Genomic DNA, 15,275 nt, shown 5'->3' on the forward strand with positions numbered 1-15,275 from the left:
TGATCCCAGGGTCCTGGGATCGAGTCCCACATCGGGCTCCCTGCTCCTTGGGAGCCTGCTTCTCCCTCTGCCTCTCTCTCTGTCTCTCATGAATAAATAAATAAAATTTAAAAAAAAAAAAAAAAGGAAGAACAGAATTGGAGGACCTGCATTAGCTGATTTAAGACTTTAGTCTATAGTAATCAAGACAGTGTGCTTTAACATAAGGATGGATGTGTATAGATCAGACATTGAGAGGTAAAAAATAGACCCAAGCCTAAGGTACAACTGATTTTTGACAAAGGTACTAAGATTATATGGGAGAAAGAACAGTTTTCAGTGAATGTTTCTAAAATAACTGGATATCCCTTTCCTCCCATCAAATATAAAAATTAATTAAAAATGGATCACAGATCTAATTGTAAGGGTTAAAGCCATTAAATTCTAGAAGAAAATTTTCTGGAAGAAAATCTTTATGGCCCTAGATTTAAATCTTATGGCCCAAAGATTTCTTAGGACACAAAAAGCATGAGCCATAGAAGAACTTGCTAAAATGGACTATCAATATTAAAAACTCGGCTCATGGGAAGACACCACTAAGAAAATGAAAAAGACAAGCCACAGTTTGGGGGAAAATATTTACTACATATTTATCTGACAAAGGACTTATTTCTAGAATATACAAAGAACTCTTATAATTCAGTAAGAAGACTATTTAAAAAGGGGGCAAAAGAACTGTGAACAGACAGTTTACAAAATAAGATACACAATTGGCCATTAAGGACTAGAAATGATGCTCAACATCTTGGTCATTAGGTAAATGCAAATTAACATCGACAAACTTTGCTTATAAGACAAAGAGGTAGAAAAGGGAATATGTAAAGTCAAAGAAAGATTTTATTTGTTTTGGGATGGAATTGGCCTGAAAACTCAAATCTGCATCATTACCCCCAATCTATCACTTTTTTTCTGGTTTCTTATTCTAACTGTACACACACTGTATATTTTTTTTCAATATTCCATCAGAACCTTCTCTTCAGTATGTTTTAATGAAAAACTATTTCTGTTTTCTTCCTAAGCCCTGGTCTTTCACACTCATTATTACAATGTCACTATGAGATCAGACTCAAAATTATGAAGTCATTTATTTGTTCATTCTTTCAGCAAAAATTTGTCCTTTTGTACTCCCACTAATTACCTACCTGCATCTAGACAGAGATATCAAGTACGTGATTGGAGATCATGAGAGAGATTGTGGCTGGAGATGTAAATTTGGCAGTTCTTGGAGGATAAATTGTTTTTAAAGCCATGTATCTGGATGAGATTGCTTAAGGTGTGATTGACTAGAAAGAGATGTCAAAAACTGAGCCCTGAGGTAGTTTAATCTTTGTAAGTCACCTAGGTGAGCTGAGGGTGAGGTGGCCAGCCAACAAATTGAGTGGAACAGCCAGTGAGAGCAGTGTTTCAGAGGACAAGTCAGGATATTTTAGGGAAAAAGAGAGATACACGCTGAACTGCTCTTGATAGGTCAAGTCAGAGGAACATTGAGAAATGATTAATGGATTTGTCATTGTGAAGGTCATTGGTGACCTTGACAATATTATTTTCAGTGGATGATAACCTGATTCAAGTAGATTTAAGAGAAAATGGAAGGAGAAGAAGTAGAGAGAGAAAGGATAGACAGCTGTTTTGAGAAAAACTCTTAAGGGAAGTATTGGTCACTGGAAGACAATATGAAGTTGTAGACTTATTTTAAGATGAGAGATTTTATAGCAAGTTTGTAAGCTGATGACGATGATTTAGAAAAGCATGTCTAAGAAAATCGACGGTGTAGTAGAGAGAAGGGAGGGGTGGGATCCAGTGCACAAATGAAGAGGGTTGGCCTTTGCTGAGAGCATGAACTCTTGATTCACCATGACAGAAAGGAAGGCATTGTGGTTAACATAATTCTTGAGCTCTCACTATGTAGAAGGCACTATTCTTGAGAAACAAGCTTAAGTAGAGATATAAATGATTTAACCAGGTTTCTGTTTTTTTGTATATCACTTTTAGCATTTACTGTTTTATTATACTGTTTTTCATACTGTTTAATACCAGTTACATCAGAATTTGATACTAAAAAAAGGTAGCATTTTTTTGGCGGTAGTTCCAAATGCAAGTCCCTTTTCTCCCCATCAATTACAATTAGATTGTAAGCTCCTTGTGGATAATTGCTTTCATTTACAATGAAGTGCTCCTGAGCCATAGTGAACAACTCCCCAGATGATCCTTGGCAGTAATGTATGCTGAAGATATACTGTACTCTCTATATAATGAGATCTTCATGTTGACTTATCATGGGAAGAATTATTGGAGACATATAAGAGTGGTGTGTCTTTAGCACATTCCTTATTGTCTATCTTACTCTTCAAATAATATTTTCTATGTACAAAATTGAAAAATTTTCAAGTTAACGTATGTTGTCATGAAATATTAAAAGCTTGTATTTTTGTGTATTAAATTTGAGTTAAATGTTAATGACTAAAAATTTGGAAGGTACAGTTTATTTTTGAAGTCTTCTGTATGATCTGTTGAAAATTCTTAATTTTTACCTTGACTTCATTTTTCTCCTTCCTATATTCAGTTGTACTTCTTTTTCTACCATAATGGAGGACAAAGTGACATTAGAATCCAAAAAGTTGAGTTTCAATTCTTTTTTTTTTTTTTTTGAGTTTCAATTGTTAACTCTTTTTTCATGCCAGCTTCTGTAGCCATTTATGCAGTAATGAACTGCCTCTAGACTATCAGTCACTGTGATTATTATTTCTACTGCTAAATCTTGTGACTTCTAGTACCTTTCCCATTTTTATGGTAAGGCAGGTCAGGTGAGTTTCACATGACAGTAGGTAAAAACTTCCTAAAAGATTTCAAGACTGTACTGTTTGCTCTTATCACAGAAAATATTATAGATTTTAATTTGTCCTTAGGTTTCTAAAGGGTGATAAGCATCATCCTTGCATATACTTATTTACTGGTGTGCAACAATATTACCACAAATTTAGTGGCTCAAAACAACACACATTTACTATCTGTTGGTTTCTCTCTGTTGGGAATGTGTGTACACCTTCTGCTTCAGTGTCTCATAAAGCTTCAGTCAAGGCATCAGTCAGGGCTGTGGTTTCATCTGAGACTTAAATGGGGAAAGATCCACTTCTGGACTCATGTGACTTTGGGGCAGGATTCAGTTCCTTGCAGGCTGCTAGGTTGAGGGCATCAGTTTCTTGTCTTGGGGCCCTTTCCCTATGTCAGCTTAAAACATTGCAGCCGCTTCTTCAAAACCAGTAAAGAAGAGAGTCTCCTCCAAGATGGACATTACAATTTTATGTAACGTAATCATGTACATATAAACATCCTGTCTCTTGGTTAGAAGCAAGTTGCAGCTCCCATCCACACTCAAGAGGAGGGGGTCACAAAAGGGCATGAAACCAGGAAATGGGCATCACAGAGGCCACTCTATAAAGTCTGTCTGCTATAACTTGTTTGCTGTATCTTAATATAGGATGAATGTTTCTCTTATTCAGTAATTTTTGTTATTTATATGTAGTGATAACTGGATTTTTAATTTTTCTAACCAGATTCCATTGGCCGTGACATCCCCAAAATGCTTGAATTATTTAAAACTGGACATGAAATTAAGGTAGATGAAGAAAGGGAGAACTTTCTCCAGACCAAAATAGCAACAGTAAGTTACAATGGAAATTGTTATTAAATAACCATCTTTTTTTTTTCTTTTGCTTGAGTGACTGATAATTTAATATAATATGCCAGTCCTTTGAACTTGTTCTTGGCACTAACATCAGGAGTAGCAGTAAATATATAGAGAGATAATTTCTTTTTATTCTGTATATTGAACTCATAAATTTTAATGGTATTTGAGAATTCCTTCATGTGCTACTCAGTGATACTGTATTTTGTCTTATTTGATTGTTCTATGTATGTATTTTTTGCTCTCTAATATTCTAAGTTTATTGAGAGTAGGGATAGATCTTGTATATCCCCTGTGGAACATTGCATAATGCTGAGTGCATAGTAGGTATTTAATGCTACTATACTGGAATTGAGTAATTTGCTTTGTTTTTATGAATTGTTTTGATTATCCCTGCTTGTGTTTTTTTTTTTTTTTTAAAGATTTTATTTATGTATTTGAGAGAGAGAGAATGAGAGACAGAGAGCACGAGAGGGAAGAGGGCAGAGGGAGAAGCAGACCCCCCGCTGAGCAGGGAGCCCGATGCGGGACTCGATCCCGGGACTCCAGGATCATGACCTGAGCCGAAGGCAGTCGCTTAACCAACTGAGCCACCCAGGCGCCCTCCCTGCTTTTGTTTTAAAAACTGCCTACTTATAGAAGATGCTGGAAATCAACTCTCAAAGCTATTTTTTTTGGACTCTGATATAGATATGTCAGGTTTATAGGACTATGTTTTTAGATATAGTTATTTCCTAATATCTTCTTTATGCTGAGGAATCTCTAAAATTTTTACTGTTCAGTAACCATAGGAATAATAGTGATATTGATAATAAAATTTAAACAGTGCCTAGCAAGTGCCAGGCACTATTCTAAACACTCTTCATTTCATATATTCTCTCTCTTAATCTTCAACACTATGAGAGGACAAATTATCATCCCCATTTTATGGATGAAGGCCAAAGAGGTTAAATAATCTTTCCAAGGTCTCACAGCTAGTATGAGGCAGAATAGGTATTTGAATGTTGGCAGTCTTTTCATGAGTCCAGGCTTTTTGCCCAAAACCGTCTTGCCTCAGGCCTGGAATTACTTGAATAGCTGTTATTCCTCTTCCCATCCTGCTCTTAGAGGAATTCTGCATTATAGCCCACAGCTAGTAGTCCAGGCTAATTGAGCTATGCCCCACTATAGATCATCAGAAGTAGAGAAAAGGTACTTAGCTAGTTTTATGGAAGGAAAACTTGCTTTAGAAAGAGGGCAAAACAGTGTAATCCAGTCAGGGACTGGGAAAGCCCTCATTGCTGTCATTACATCAGAGCTCGGCATCAATTGTGTGGCATTGTGTTCTGCTAAAATCTGATGTTGCACTTCCCTTATTTCCAAAAGGCCCTTGGCAGTGCTTCTTGTTTGTTAGGGATGATAACATTGTAATATACAAAAATGAAAAAAATGGAAATTTTAAGAAAATATTGTAAAGCTGTGGAGTCTTAGGTTTGAATACCTGTTCTGCTCCTTATGGGATGGCAGACTTTAAACAAGTTTCTTAATGTTGTGTCTCCAATTCCTGAGCTATCGAATTTATGTAGTAATATTTATTTCACAATGTGGTTTTGAAGATTAAATAAAAATTTGAAATGGTAGCAGCAATTGTTAGTGTTTTTTGTTTTTAGAGATTCATTTTATTTTATTTTAGAGCGAGGGGGAGGGGCAGAGTGAGAGACTCTTCAAGAAGATTCCCTGCTGAGTGGGGATCCCAACACAGGGCTTGATCCCACAGCCTGTGAGATCATGACCTGAGCCAAAACCAAGTTGGATGCTCAACTGACTGAACCACCCAGGTGCCCCATTGTTACGGTTTTGGTTGGACTTTTGGGGACTATAGGACATCTTTATAAGACTATTTCTTTTCAGCTGGATCTTTTCTTTTTGTTAAGTAATATTTTCAGTAGTTAATAGTTTATATGGATCCTGACTCTGTATAAGAAACTGTGGCATCTCATTTATTCTTCTCAACAAATACCATAGTTCTTAAGTGATTACATGAGCTCCAGGTCAGACTACTTGTATCATTTAGAGGTAGAATGTTTTTTCTTAATGAAAAATAAATTAATTTCTGTGTTTAAGAGAATCTTTTTGAATACTACTTAAATATTACAGTATTATATAGTATAGCAGATTAAGAGAGTGGATTTTAGATTTATACTCTCTGGATTCATATCCTAGTTCCAGATTGGAATTGTGTTCCCTTGCTCTCTGAGCCTCAGTTTTCTCCCCATTCCCCATTTCCCCTAAATGCAAAATGAAGTTAATAATGATGCATATTTTCTAGGCTAGGAAGGAGTAGTTGAAATAATGACTATAAAGCAGACTTCTACTTCTGACTAACATGGAGTAACAGGGACCTGATTTACTCTTTCACCTAAGATAATCAGCATTACCTTGATACCAAAATCAGGCAAAGAAAGATACAGTCCAGTATCATTCATGAAAAATAGATGTTAAAATTATAAACTAAATTTTAGCCAGTGGAATCCAGCAATATATATGAAAAAAGGATAACATGTCATCACCAAGTAGGGTTTATCCTAGGAATACTAAGTTAGTTTAACATTCAATGATCAATCATTAAAATTCACCATATTAACAAACTATAAATCAAAAGCTGTCTGATTATCTCAGTAGATACAGAGAAAGCATTTGACAGAATCCAACATTCATTCCTGATTAAAAAGTCTCAGCAAAGTAGGAATACAAGTTAATGTCCTCAACCTGATAAAAGGCATCTAAGAAAAACCAACAGCTAACATTATTTTTTTTAAATTTCTGATTTGAATGGAAATGCCTCTAGTGTTTTTTGTTTTTTTTAAATTTTATTATGTTAGTCACCATTCAATACATCATTAGTTTTTGATGTAGTGATCCACAATCCATTGTTTTCGTATAACACCCAGTGCTCCATGCAATACGTGCCCTCCTTAATACCCATTCCCCCACCCCCCTCCCCTCTAAAACCCTGTTTGTTTCTGAGTCCATAGTCTCTCATGGTTCATCTCTCCCTTCGGTTTCCCTCCCTTCATTTTTCCCTTCCTTCTCCTAATGTCCTCCATGCTATTCCTTATGTTCCACAAATAAGTGAAACCATATGATAATTGACTTTCTCTGCTTGACTTATTTCACTTAGCATAATCTCCTCCAGTCCCATCCATGTTGATATAAAAGTCGGGTATTCATCCTTTCTGATGGCTAATATTCCATTGTATATATGTACCACATCTTCTTTATCCATTCATCTGTTGAAGGGCATCTTGGCTCTTTCCACAGTTTGGCCTTTGCAGACATTGCTGCTATGAACATTGGGGTGCATATGACCCTTCTTTCACTACATCTGTGTCTTTGGGGTAAATACCCAGGAGTGCAATTGCTGGGTCATAGGGTAGCTCTATTTTTAATTTTTTGAGGAACCTCCACACTGTTTTCCAAAGTGGCTGTACCAACTTGGATTCCCACCAACAGTGTAAGAGGGTTCCCCTTTCTCCACAACCTCTCCAACATTTGTTGTTTCTTTCCCTGTCCATTTTTGCCATTCTAACTGGTGTAAGGTGGTATCTCAATGTGGTTTTGATTTGGATTTCCCTGATGGCTAATGATGATGAACATTTTTCATGTGTCTGTTAGCCATCTGTATGTCTTTTTCAGAGAAGTGTCTTTTCATATCTTCTGCCCATTTTTTGACTTGATTATTTGTTTTTTGGGTGTTGAGTTTGAGAAGTTCTTTATACCAGACCTTTATCTGTAGTGTCATTTGCAAATATCTTCTCCCATTCTGTAGGTTGCCTCTTTGTTTTGTTGACTGTTTCCTTTGCTGTGCAGAAGCTTTTTATCTTGATGAAGTCCCAAAAGTTCATTTTTGCTTTTGTTTCACTAGCTTTTGGAGATGTATCTTTTTTTTTCTTAATTTAATTTAATTTAATTTAATTTTTTATTTTTTTTTTAAAAGATTTTATTTATTTGACAGAGAGAGACACAGCGAGAGAGGGAACACAAGCAGGGAGAGTGGGAGAGGGAGAAGCAGGCTTCCCGCAGAGCAGGGAGCCCGATGCGGGGCTCGATCCCAGGACCCCGGGATTATGACCCGAGCCGAAGGCAGCCGCTCAACTGACTGAGCCACCCAGGTGCCCCTGGAGATGTATCTTGAAAGAAGTTGCTGTGGGCGATGTCAAAGAGGTTACTGCCTATGTTCTCCTCTAGGATGTTGATGGATTCCTGTCTCACCTTGAGGTCTTTCATCCACTTTGAGTTTATCTTTGTGAATGGTGTTAGAGAATGGTCGAGTTTCATTCTTCTGCATGTGGTTGTCCAATTTTCCCAGCACCATTTATTGAAGAGACTGTCTTTTTTCCATTGGATATTCTTTCCTGCTTTGTCAAAGATTATTTGACCATAGAGTTGAGGGTCCATATCTGGGTTCTCTATTCTGTTCCATTGGTCTGTATGTCTGTTTTTGTGCCAGGACCATGCTGTCTTGGTGATCACAGCTTTGTAATATAGCTTGAAATCGGGCAACGTGATGCCCTCAGCTTTGTTTTTCTTTTTCAACATTTCCTTGGCGATTCAGGGTCTTTTCTGATTCCATACAAATTTTAGGATTGTTTGTTCCAGCACTTTGAAAAATGTCATTGGAATTTTGATCAGGATGGCATTGAAGGTATAGATTGCTCTGGGTAGCATAGACATTTTAACAATGTTTATTCTTCCGATCCATGAGCATGGAATATTTTTCCATCTTTTTGTGTCTTCTTCAATTTCTTTCATGAGTGTTCTGTGGTTCCTAGAGTATAGATCCTTTACCTCTTTGGTTAGGTTTATTCTGAGGTATCTTATGGTTTTTGGTGCTATTGTAAACGGAATCATTTCTCTAATTTCTCTTTCTACAGTTGCGTTGTTAGTGTATAAGAAAGCAACTGATTTCTGTGCATTGATTTTGTATCCTGCCACATTACTGAATTGCTGTATGAGTTCTAGTAATTTGGGGGTGGAGTCTTTTGGGTTTTCCACATAAAGTATCATGTCGTCTGCGAAAAGAGAGAGTTTGACTTCTTTGCCAATTTGAACACCTTTTATTTCTTTTTGTTGTCTGATTGCTGTTGCTAGGACTTCTAGTACTATGTTGAACAATAGTGGCGAGAGTGGGCATCCTTGACGTGTTCCTGGTCTTAAGGGAAAGGCTCTCAGCTTTTCCCCATTGAGGATGATACTCGCTGTGGGTTTTTCATAGATGGATTTTATGAACTTGAGGAATGTTCCCTTTATCCCTATACTCTGAAGAGTTTTAATCAGGAAAGGATGCTGTATTTTGTCAAATGCTTTTTCTGCATCAATTGAGAGGACTCTATGTTTCTCCCTCCTCTTATTAATGTGTTCCATCACATTGATTGATTTGCAAATGTTGAACCACCCTTGCATCCCGGGGATAAATCCCACTTGGTCGTGGTGGATGATCCTTTTAATGTATTGTTGGATCCTATTAGCTAGGATTTTGTTGAGGATTTTGGAATCCATATTCATCAGGGATATCGGTCTGAAATTCTCCTTTTTGATGGGGTCTTTGCCTGGTTTGGGGACTAAGGTAATAACAGCTAACATTATACTTACAGGTAAAGACTGAATACTTTCCTTCTAAGACCAGGAACAAGTTAAGGATATACACTTTCACCACTTCTGTTCAACATTGATCTAGGGATTCTAGGCAGTACAATCAGGCAAAAAAAAAAGGCATCCTGATTAGAAAGGAAAAAGTAAGATAGTTATTATTCACAGATGATATAATCTAGCTACTAAAACAAAGAAGTAAGTTAAGGTTGCAGGATACAAATATACAAAAATCAGTTTTGCTTCTATATAACAGCAACAATTAGAAATTAAATTTTTTAAAAAATTAAAATTTAAAAATAATAATTTATAGTAATATCAAAAATAAGAAATACTTAGAGATAAATCTGACAAAAGATGTGAAAAATCCATTCACTGAAAATTTCAAGACACAGTTGAGGGAAATTAAAGAAGATCTAATAATTGATGAGGTGTACCATAATCATGGATCAGTAAATCCAGTATTGTTAAGATGTCAGTTGTCCCCAAAGTAATGTATAGATTTAGCACATTCTTGATCAAAATCCTATTTAGCCTTTTTTTTTTTTTTTTGTAGAAACTGGCAAGCTGATTCTAAAATTCATATGGAAATACAAAGGTTCTAGAATAACTAAAACAACTTCAACAAATAGCAGTTAGAGGTCTACCTGATTTCAAGATTTATAAAGCTACAGTATTTAAGACACTGTGGTATTGACATCAAAAAAGTCAAAATGATAATGGAACAGAATAGAGTCCCCAAAACCAAAACATATGTGGACAACTGATTTAAAACATGTTGCAAAGTCATTTTTAAGGGAGAAACATTACGTCTTTTTGAGAAATGGTACCAAAACAATTGAATATCGATATATAGTAAAATAAACTTTGACCCATAACTTCATATCACATATAATTAGCTCAAAGTGTAGCAAAGACCTAAACATAAAGCCTAAAATTATAAAATTTGTGGAAGAAAAAGTTGAGTTAGGGAGTGATTTTTTTTTTTTAGATATGAAATGAAAAGGATAGCATGATTCACAAGAGAAAATGATAAATTGCACTGTATAAAAATTAAAAGCATTTGCTCTTTAAAAGACATTGTTAAGTCACAGACTGGAATGAAATATTTACAAATCATATAACTGATAAATTCATAGTACATAAAGAGCTCTTAAAGCTCAGTAATAAAAAAAACCCAGTTTTAAAAATCAGCAAAAGATTTGAACATACCTCACCAAGGTGTGACAAACACATGGCAAACAGAGGACAAATACTTTGAAAGATGCTCAACATTATTAGTTGTTACAGAAATACAAATTAAAACCACAGTGAGATATCACTACACATCTATTGGAATGATTAAAATTAAAAAAGACTGATCATAGCAAGTATTGGTAAGGATGTGGAGAGATTGGAACATTTACACTACTCTGGCAGTGTAAAATGATACAACCTCTTTGGCAAACAATTTGGCAGTTTAAGAAATTTAACATCCAGGAGTGCCTGGGTGGCTCAGTCAGTTGGGTGGCCAACTCTTGATTTTGGTTGAGGTCATAATCTCAGGGTTCTGGGACTGAGCCCCACGTTGGGCTCCACACTCAGCGGGGAGTCTGCTTCAGGATTCTCTCTCTCTGCCCCTCCTCCCACTTGCTTGCTCACTCTCTGTCTCTAAAATAAATAGATACATCTTTAGGAAAAAAAAAAGCAATTTAACATCCACCTGCTAGATATCCAGTATTCCACTTTTAGATATTTATCCAGGAGAAATGAAGACATATGTCCATACAAAGACTTATGAACAAATGCTTAGAACAGATTTATTTGTAATAGCTAAAAACTGGAAACATTCCACATGTCCACTGACAGGTGAATGTATAAACAATCTTTGTTATATCTGTGTAATAGAATATTTTTTAGTTATAAAAAAATAATTGATACATGCTTTAACATGGATGAATTTAAAAATGATTATACTGAGTGAAAGTCAGAGGAGTACATACTGTATGATTCTATTTATATAAATTCTGGCAAATACAAACTTATATAGTATCATTAATGTATAGTGAAAGAAAGCAGACCGGTCATTGCTTTGGGCATAAGTGGATGGGGAGGGGTGGGAAGGAGGGATTACAAAGGAGCACATGGAATTTTGGGGGTGATTGACATGTTTGTTATTTTGACTGATGAGGTTTTCACGGGTATATGCATATGTCAAAACTTAATAAATTGACACTTTAGGATTGTGCAACATATCCTGTGGAATACCATTCAACAATGAGTACTATGGATGCCTGCTCTGATGTGGATGATTCACAAAAGCATTATGCTCAGTGAAAAATCAGACATAGAAACCACATATATGTGATATCATTCATATGAAAAGGCAAAACTATAAATAAGAGAAAAACTAGATGAGTGGCTGCCTTGGGCAGGGGTGGGAGCAGTAAGTGTAGGCATTAACAGTAAATGCATGAGGGATCATACTGGGGTGATGAAGATGTTTTAAAACTGATTTATGGTGATGGTTGCACAATATGATAAGCTTACTAAAAAATCAAGAAACATAAATTAGAAAATGGTAAATAATATGATATGCAAAATATACCTTAATCAAGTTAAAAATGTTCAGTGTGTCAAGTATACTCCAGTATGGTTATTTAAAAAGGAATAAAAATGTATTTACAGTTGTATCTAATGTAAGTATTACGTGAATTTTATTTATAATTATCAGAGATAACAAAAAAAGATTTTAAAGCAAAGTAATATATCTTTCTCAAAAGTTTGAGATTTCTGTGAGTGATGTTCTTCTTTTTTTTTAAAGATTTATTTATTTGAGAGAGAGAACACAAGCAGGGGGGTGCAGAGGGAAAGAGAATCCCCAAGCAGACTCCCCACTAAGCGTGGAGGCCCACATGGGGCTCAATCCCAGGACCCTGAGATATGACCTGAGCTGAAACCAAGAGTTGTTCGCCCAACCGACTGAGCAACCCAGGCACCCTGAGTGATGTTATTCTTACTGTACAGTTGGAAATATTTCAGGTTTTTCAGGCTACATATAATCTCTGTAGCAAATTCTTTGTTTTATTTTTTACAATTCTTTAAAGTTGTAAAGAGTATTCTTAGCTCACGGGCTGTACAAAAATTGTCAGCAATTGGATTTGGCTCATGAACTATAGTTTTTTGACCCCTGATCTAGATACCTTCCTTCCTTCTATATACCAAACTGAGAACCCCTAATAGGTGTGTGATACTGTCAGTGCTCCTTCATCTGCATACTCCTTCTAAATCCAGTCCTCATATCACACAGGTGGCAAAAACAAATGAACAAAAAACCCAACATCTTCAATATTTCCAACTGTATAGTTTCTTTTAGTTTTAGTTTTTAAACTATACTGTATATAGTTTTCTCTTTAGAGAAAAGGTTTGCTGACCCCTGATCTAAAAAGATGTTTTTTGGAAGAGTGAAATGTATTAATTTTGTGTTTCTATTTGCCTGTAGAAGAGAGACTATCGTACTTCGGTTAAATTGTTTTGGTATCCCTTGTTACGATTCTCAAAGGGTCTGTACTCCCACATGGCTTCAAAATCCAGTTCTAGTATTGATGTAATATAAGATTGATCTTGATTAGTTTAATCTGGCTTTCCTTCTGTATCAAAGTGATGAGTACAATAAGTTGAATGATCTTTCTTAGTTATCTGACTTGAAGATTAGTGTCTTGGTATTAGAACTCAACCGCTGGGGCGCCTGGGTGGCTCAGCCGTTAAGTGTCTGCCTTCGGCTCAGGTCATGGTCCCAGGGAAGCCTGCTTCTCCCTCTCCCACTCCCCCTGCTTGTGTTCCCTCTCTTGCTATGTCTCCCTCTGTCAAATAAATAAAATCTTTAAAAAAAAAAAAAAAAAAGAACTCAACCACTAATGCCCTTGGGTATCAAACCTATACAAATGCTCTTATAGCCAACCAGTATCTAACACTTGTCAGCAGTGTTACTTATAGGTAAATTAGTTTTGTTGCTTAATCTTTCCTACCATTTGTGTCTATAATTTACATATTCATGAGATTGGCTATGACTGCATGCTGTCAGATCAAATGCTCATATCAGTGAAAATGCCTTTTTTTTTTTTGAGAGAGAGAAAAAATATTTTTCTATGTTTATTTCTTTCATTTGTGGCTAAATATTCTTTTTTTTTTTTTTAAGATTTTTTTATTTATTTGAGACAGAGAGAATGAGAGAGAGAGAGCACATGAGAGGGGGGAGGGTCAGAGGCAGAAGTAGGCTCCCTGCCGAGCAGGGAGCCCGATGCGGGACTCGATCCCGGGACTCCAGGATCATGACCTGAGCCGAAGGCAGTCGCTTAACCAACTGAGCCACCCAGGTGCCCCTGTGGCTAAATATTCTTTATTTTTTATTTTTTTTCAAGTTTGTATTTATGAAAATGCATTTAAGTGATATGTTGAACATCATGCAAACACAACAGATTATCATTGGAATATTTTATTTTTCAGTCAACAGACTGTCAAGTGGTCACCATTTATTTTTTCTCAGCATGAAGAATAGGTTGGGATAAAAGTAAATTGCTAAGTGACCAGATTTAAGGGCAAGATTTTAAAGCATAAAACTAAAAATAAAGATTCATAGGGGAGAAAAACACATTTAACTGGACCCTAACTTACTTTAAAATTATGGTTCTTTCCATGAAAAAGAGATGAAACTAAGGTAGATCCTCTAAAAATTTTGAGACATTAATTATGTACCTGGCTAGCCTGGCTTGTATATATATTCTAAATAGCAGTTCAATTTCAGATAGTAATTTGATAATTTTAAAAGGATTTATCTGAGTTTATAATATAGAAAACAATATATAATGTCCACATAACTCTGTTGACACTTTTATTTTTTTTTATTTTTTATTTATTTATTTATTTATTTTTTAAAGATTTTATTTATTTATTTGAGAGAGAGAGAATGAGAGACAGAAAGCATGAGAGGGATGAGGGTCAGAGGGAGAAGCAGACTCCCCGCTGAGCCGGGAGCCCGATGCGGGACTCGATCCCGGGACTCCAGGATCATGACCTGAGCTGAAGGCAGTCGCTTAACCAACTGAGCCACCCAGGCGCCCCTCTGTTGACACTTTTAAATTTTCAAATTAATATATGCACTTGGTTAAATTCAAGCAGTTTACAGAAAGGACACACTAAAGTCCCTCTCCTTGCAATGTTTTCTCCTAGAACTTTTATTAATAGTTTTTTGTTTGGATGCCTGGCTGACTCAGTCAGAAGAGCACCTGATTCTTGATCCCAGGGTCATAAGTTCAAGCCCTATGTTGGGTCGTAGAGATTACTAAAAATAAATACACTTTTTAAAATGGATTTTTTAAAATTAATTTATTATTTTAGAGAGCATGAGCATGGGGAGGGGCAGAGGGAGAGGCAGAGATAATCTCTAGTAGACTCCCTACTGAGTGTGGAGGCCAACATGGGGCTCCATCTCAGTGAGATCATGACCTGAGCTGGAATCAAGAGCTGGAAGCCCAACTGACTGAGCCACCCAGGCGACCCTAAAATAAATACACTAAAAAAAATAGTTTTTTGTCCTAGAAATGTTAAGGCGTAACAAACACCCTTATAAAAATTCACTCACATACAGGATATGCCACACACACTGTTCCATACCTTTCTTTTTCACTTAAAATGGCATGGATGTCTTCAAAGATGCAAAGTGATCTGCTCTGTTCTTTTTAATGGTTGCATAGAGTTGTATTCCCTTGTGTACATGTACAATAATCATTTCCTGTTGATGGACATTTAGATCATGTCCAGTTTTTTCTATTACAAATGATATTTTAATGACATTCTCACAAATACATATTGCCAGTTTTTTCCAAGTATACCCAGAAGGCAAATTTCCAGAAATAGAATGTATATTGAAAATGTTATTGTAACC

The 15,275-nt window shown here is 36.0% G+C and overlaps 1 protein-coding gene across 7 annotated transcripts in view; it reads left to right on the top strand.

Moving 5' to 3' along the window:
- Positions 1–15,275, top strand: part of MRPL1 (mitochondrial ribosomal protein L1) — a 146,913-nt gene that overhangs the window by 92,616 nt on the left and 39,022 nt on the right. For 6 of the 7 annotated variants that reach the window (XM_064584665.1, XM_064584666.1, XM_064584664.1 and 3 more), the window contains one exon: positions 3,594–3,700. In XM_064584665.1, coding sequence (XP_064440735.1) covers positions 3,594–3,700 — 107 coding nt within the window. Of the gene's footprint in view, positions 1–3,593; positions 3,701–4,146; positions 5,344–15,275 lie in introns of those variants that run through there. The other variant, XM_064584669.1, reaches the window with a different exon arrangement.

Source organism: Mirounga angustirostris, unplaced genomic scaffold (assembly GCF_029215605.1).
Source record: "Mirounga angustirostris isolate CCGP_5_RB_7025 unplaced genomic scaffold, mMirAng1.0.hap1 SCAF_2, whole genome shotgun sequence".
Classification (NCBI taxonomy): Eukaryota; Metazoa; Chordata; class Mammalia; order Carnivora; family Phocidae; genus Mirounga; species Mirounga angustirostris.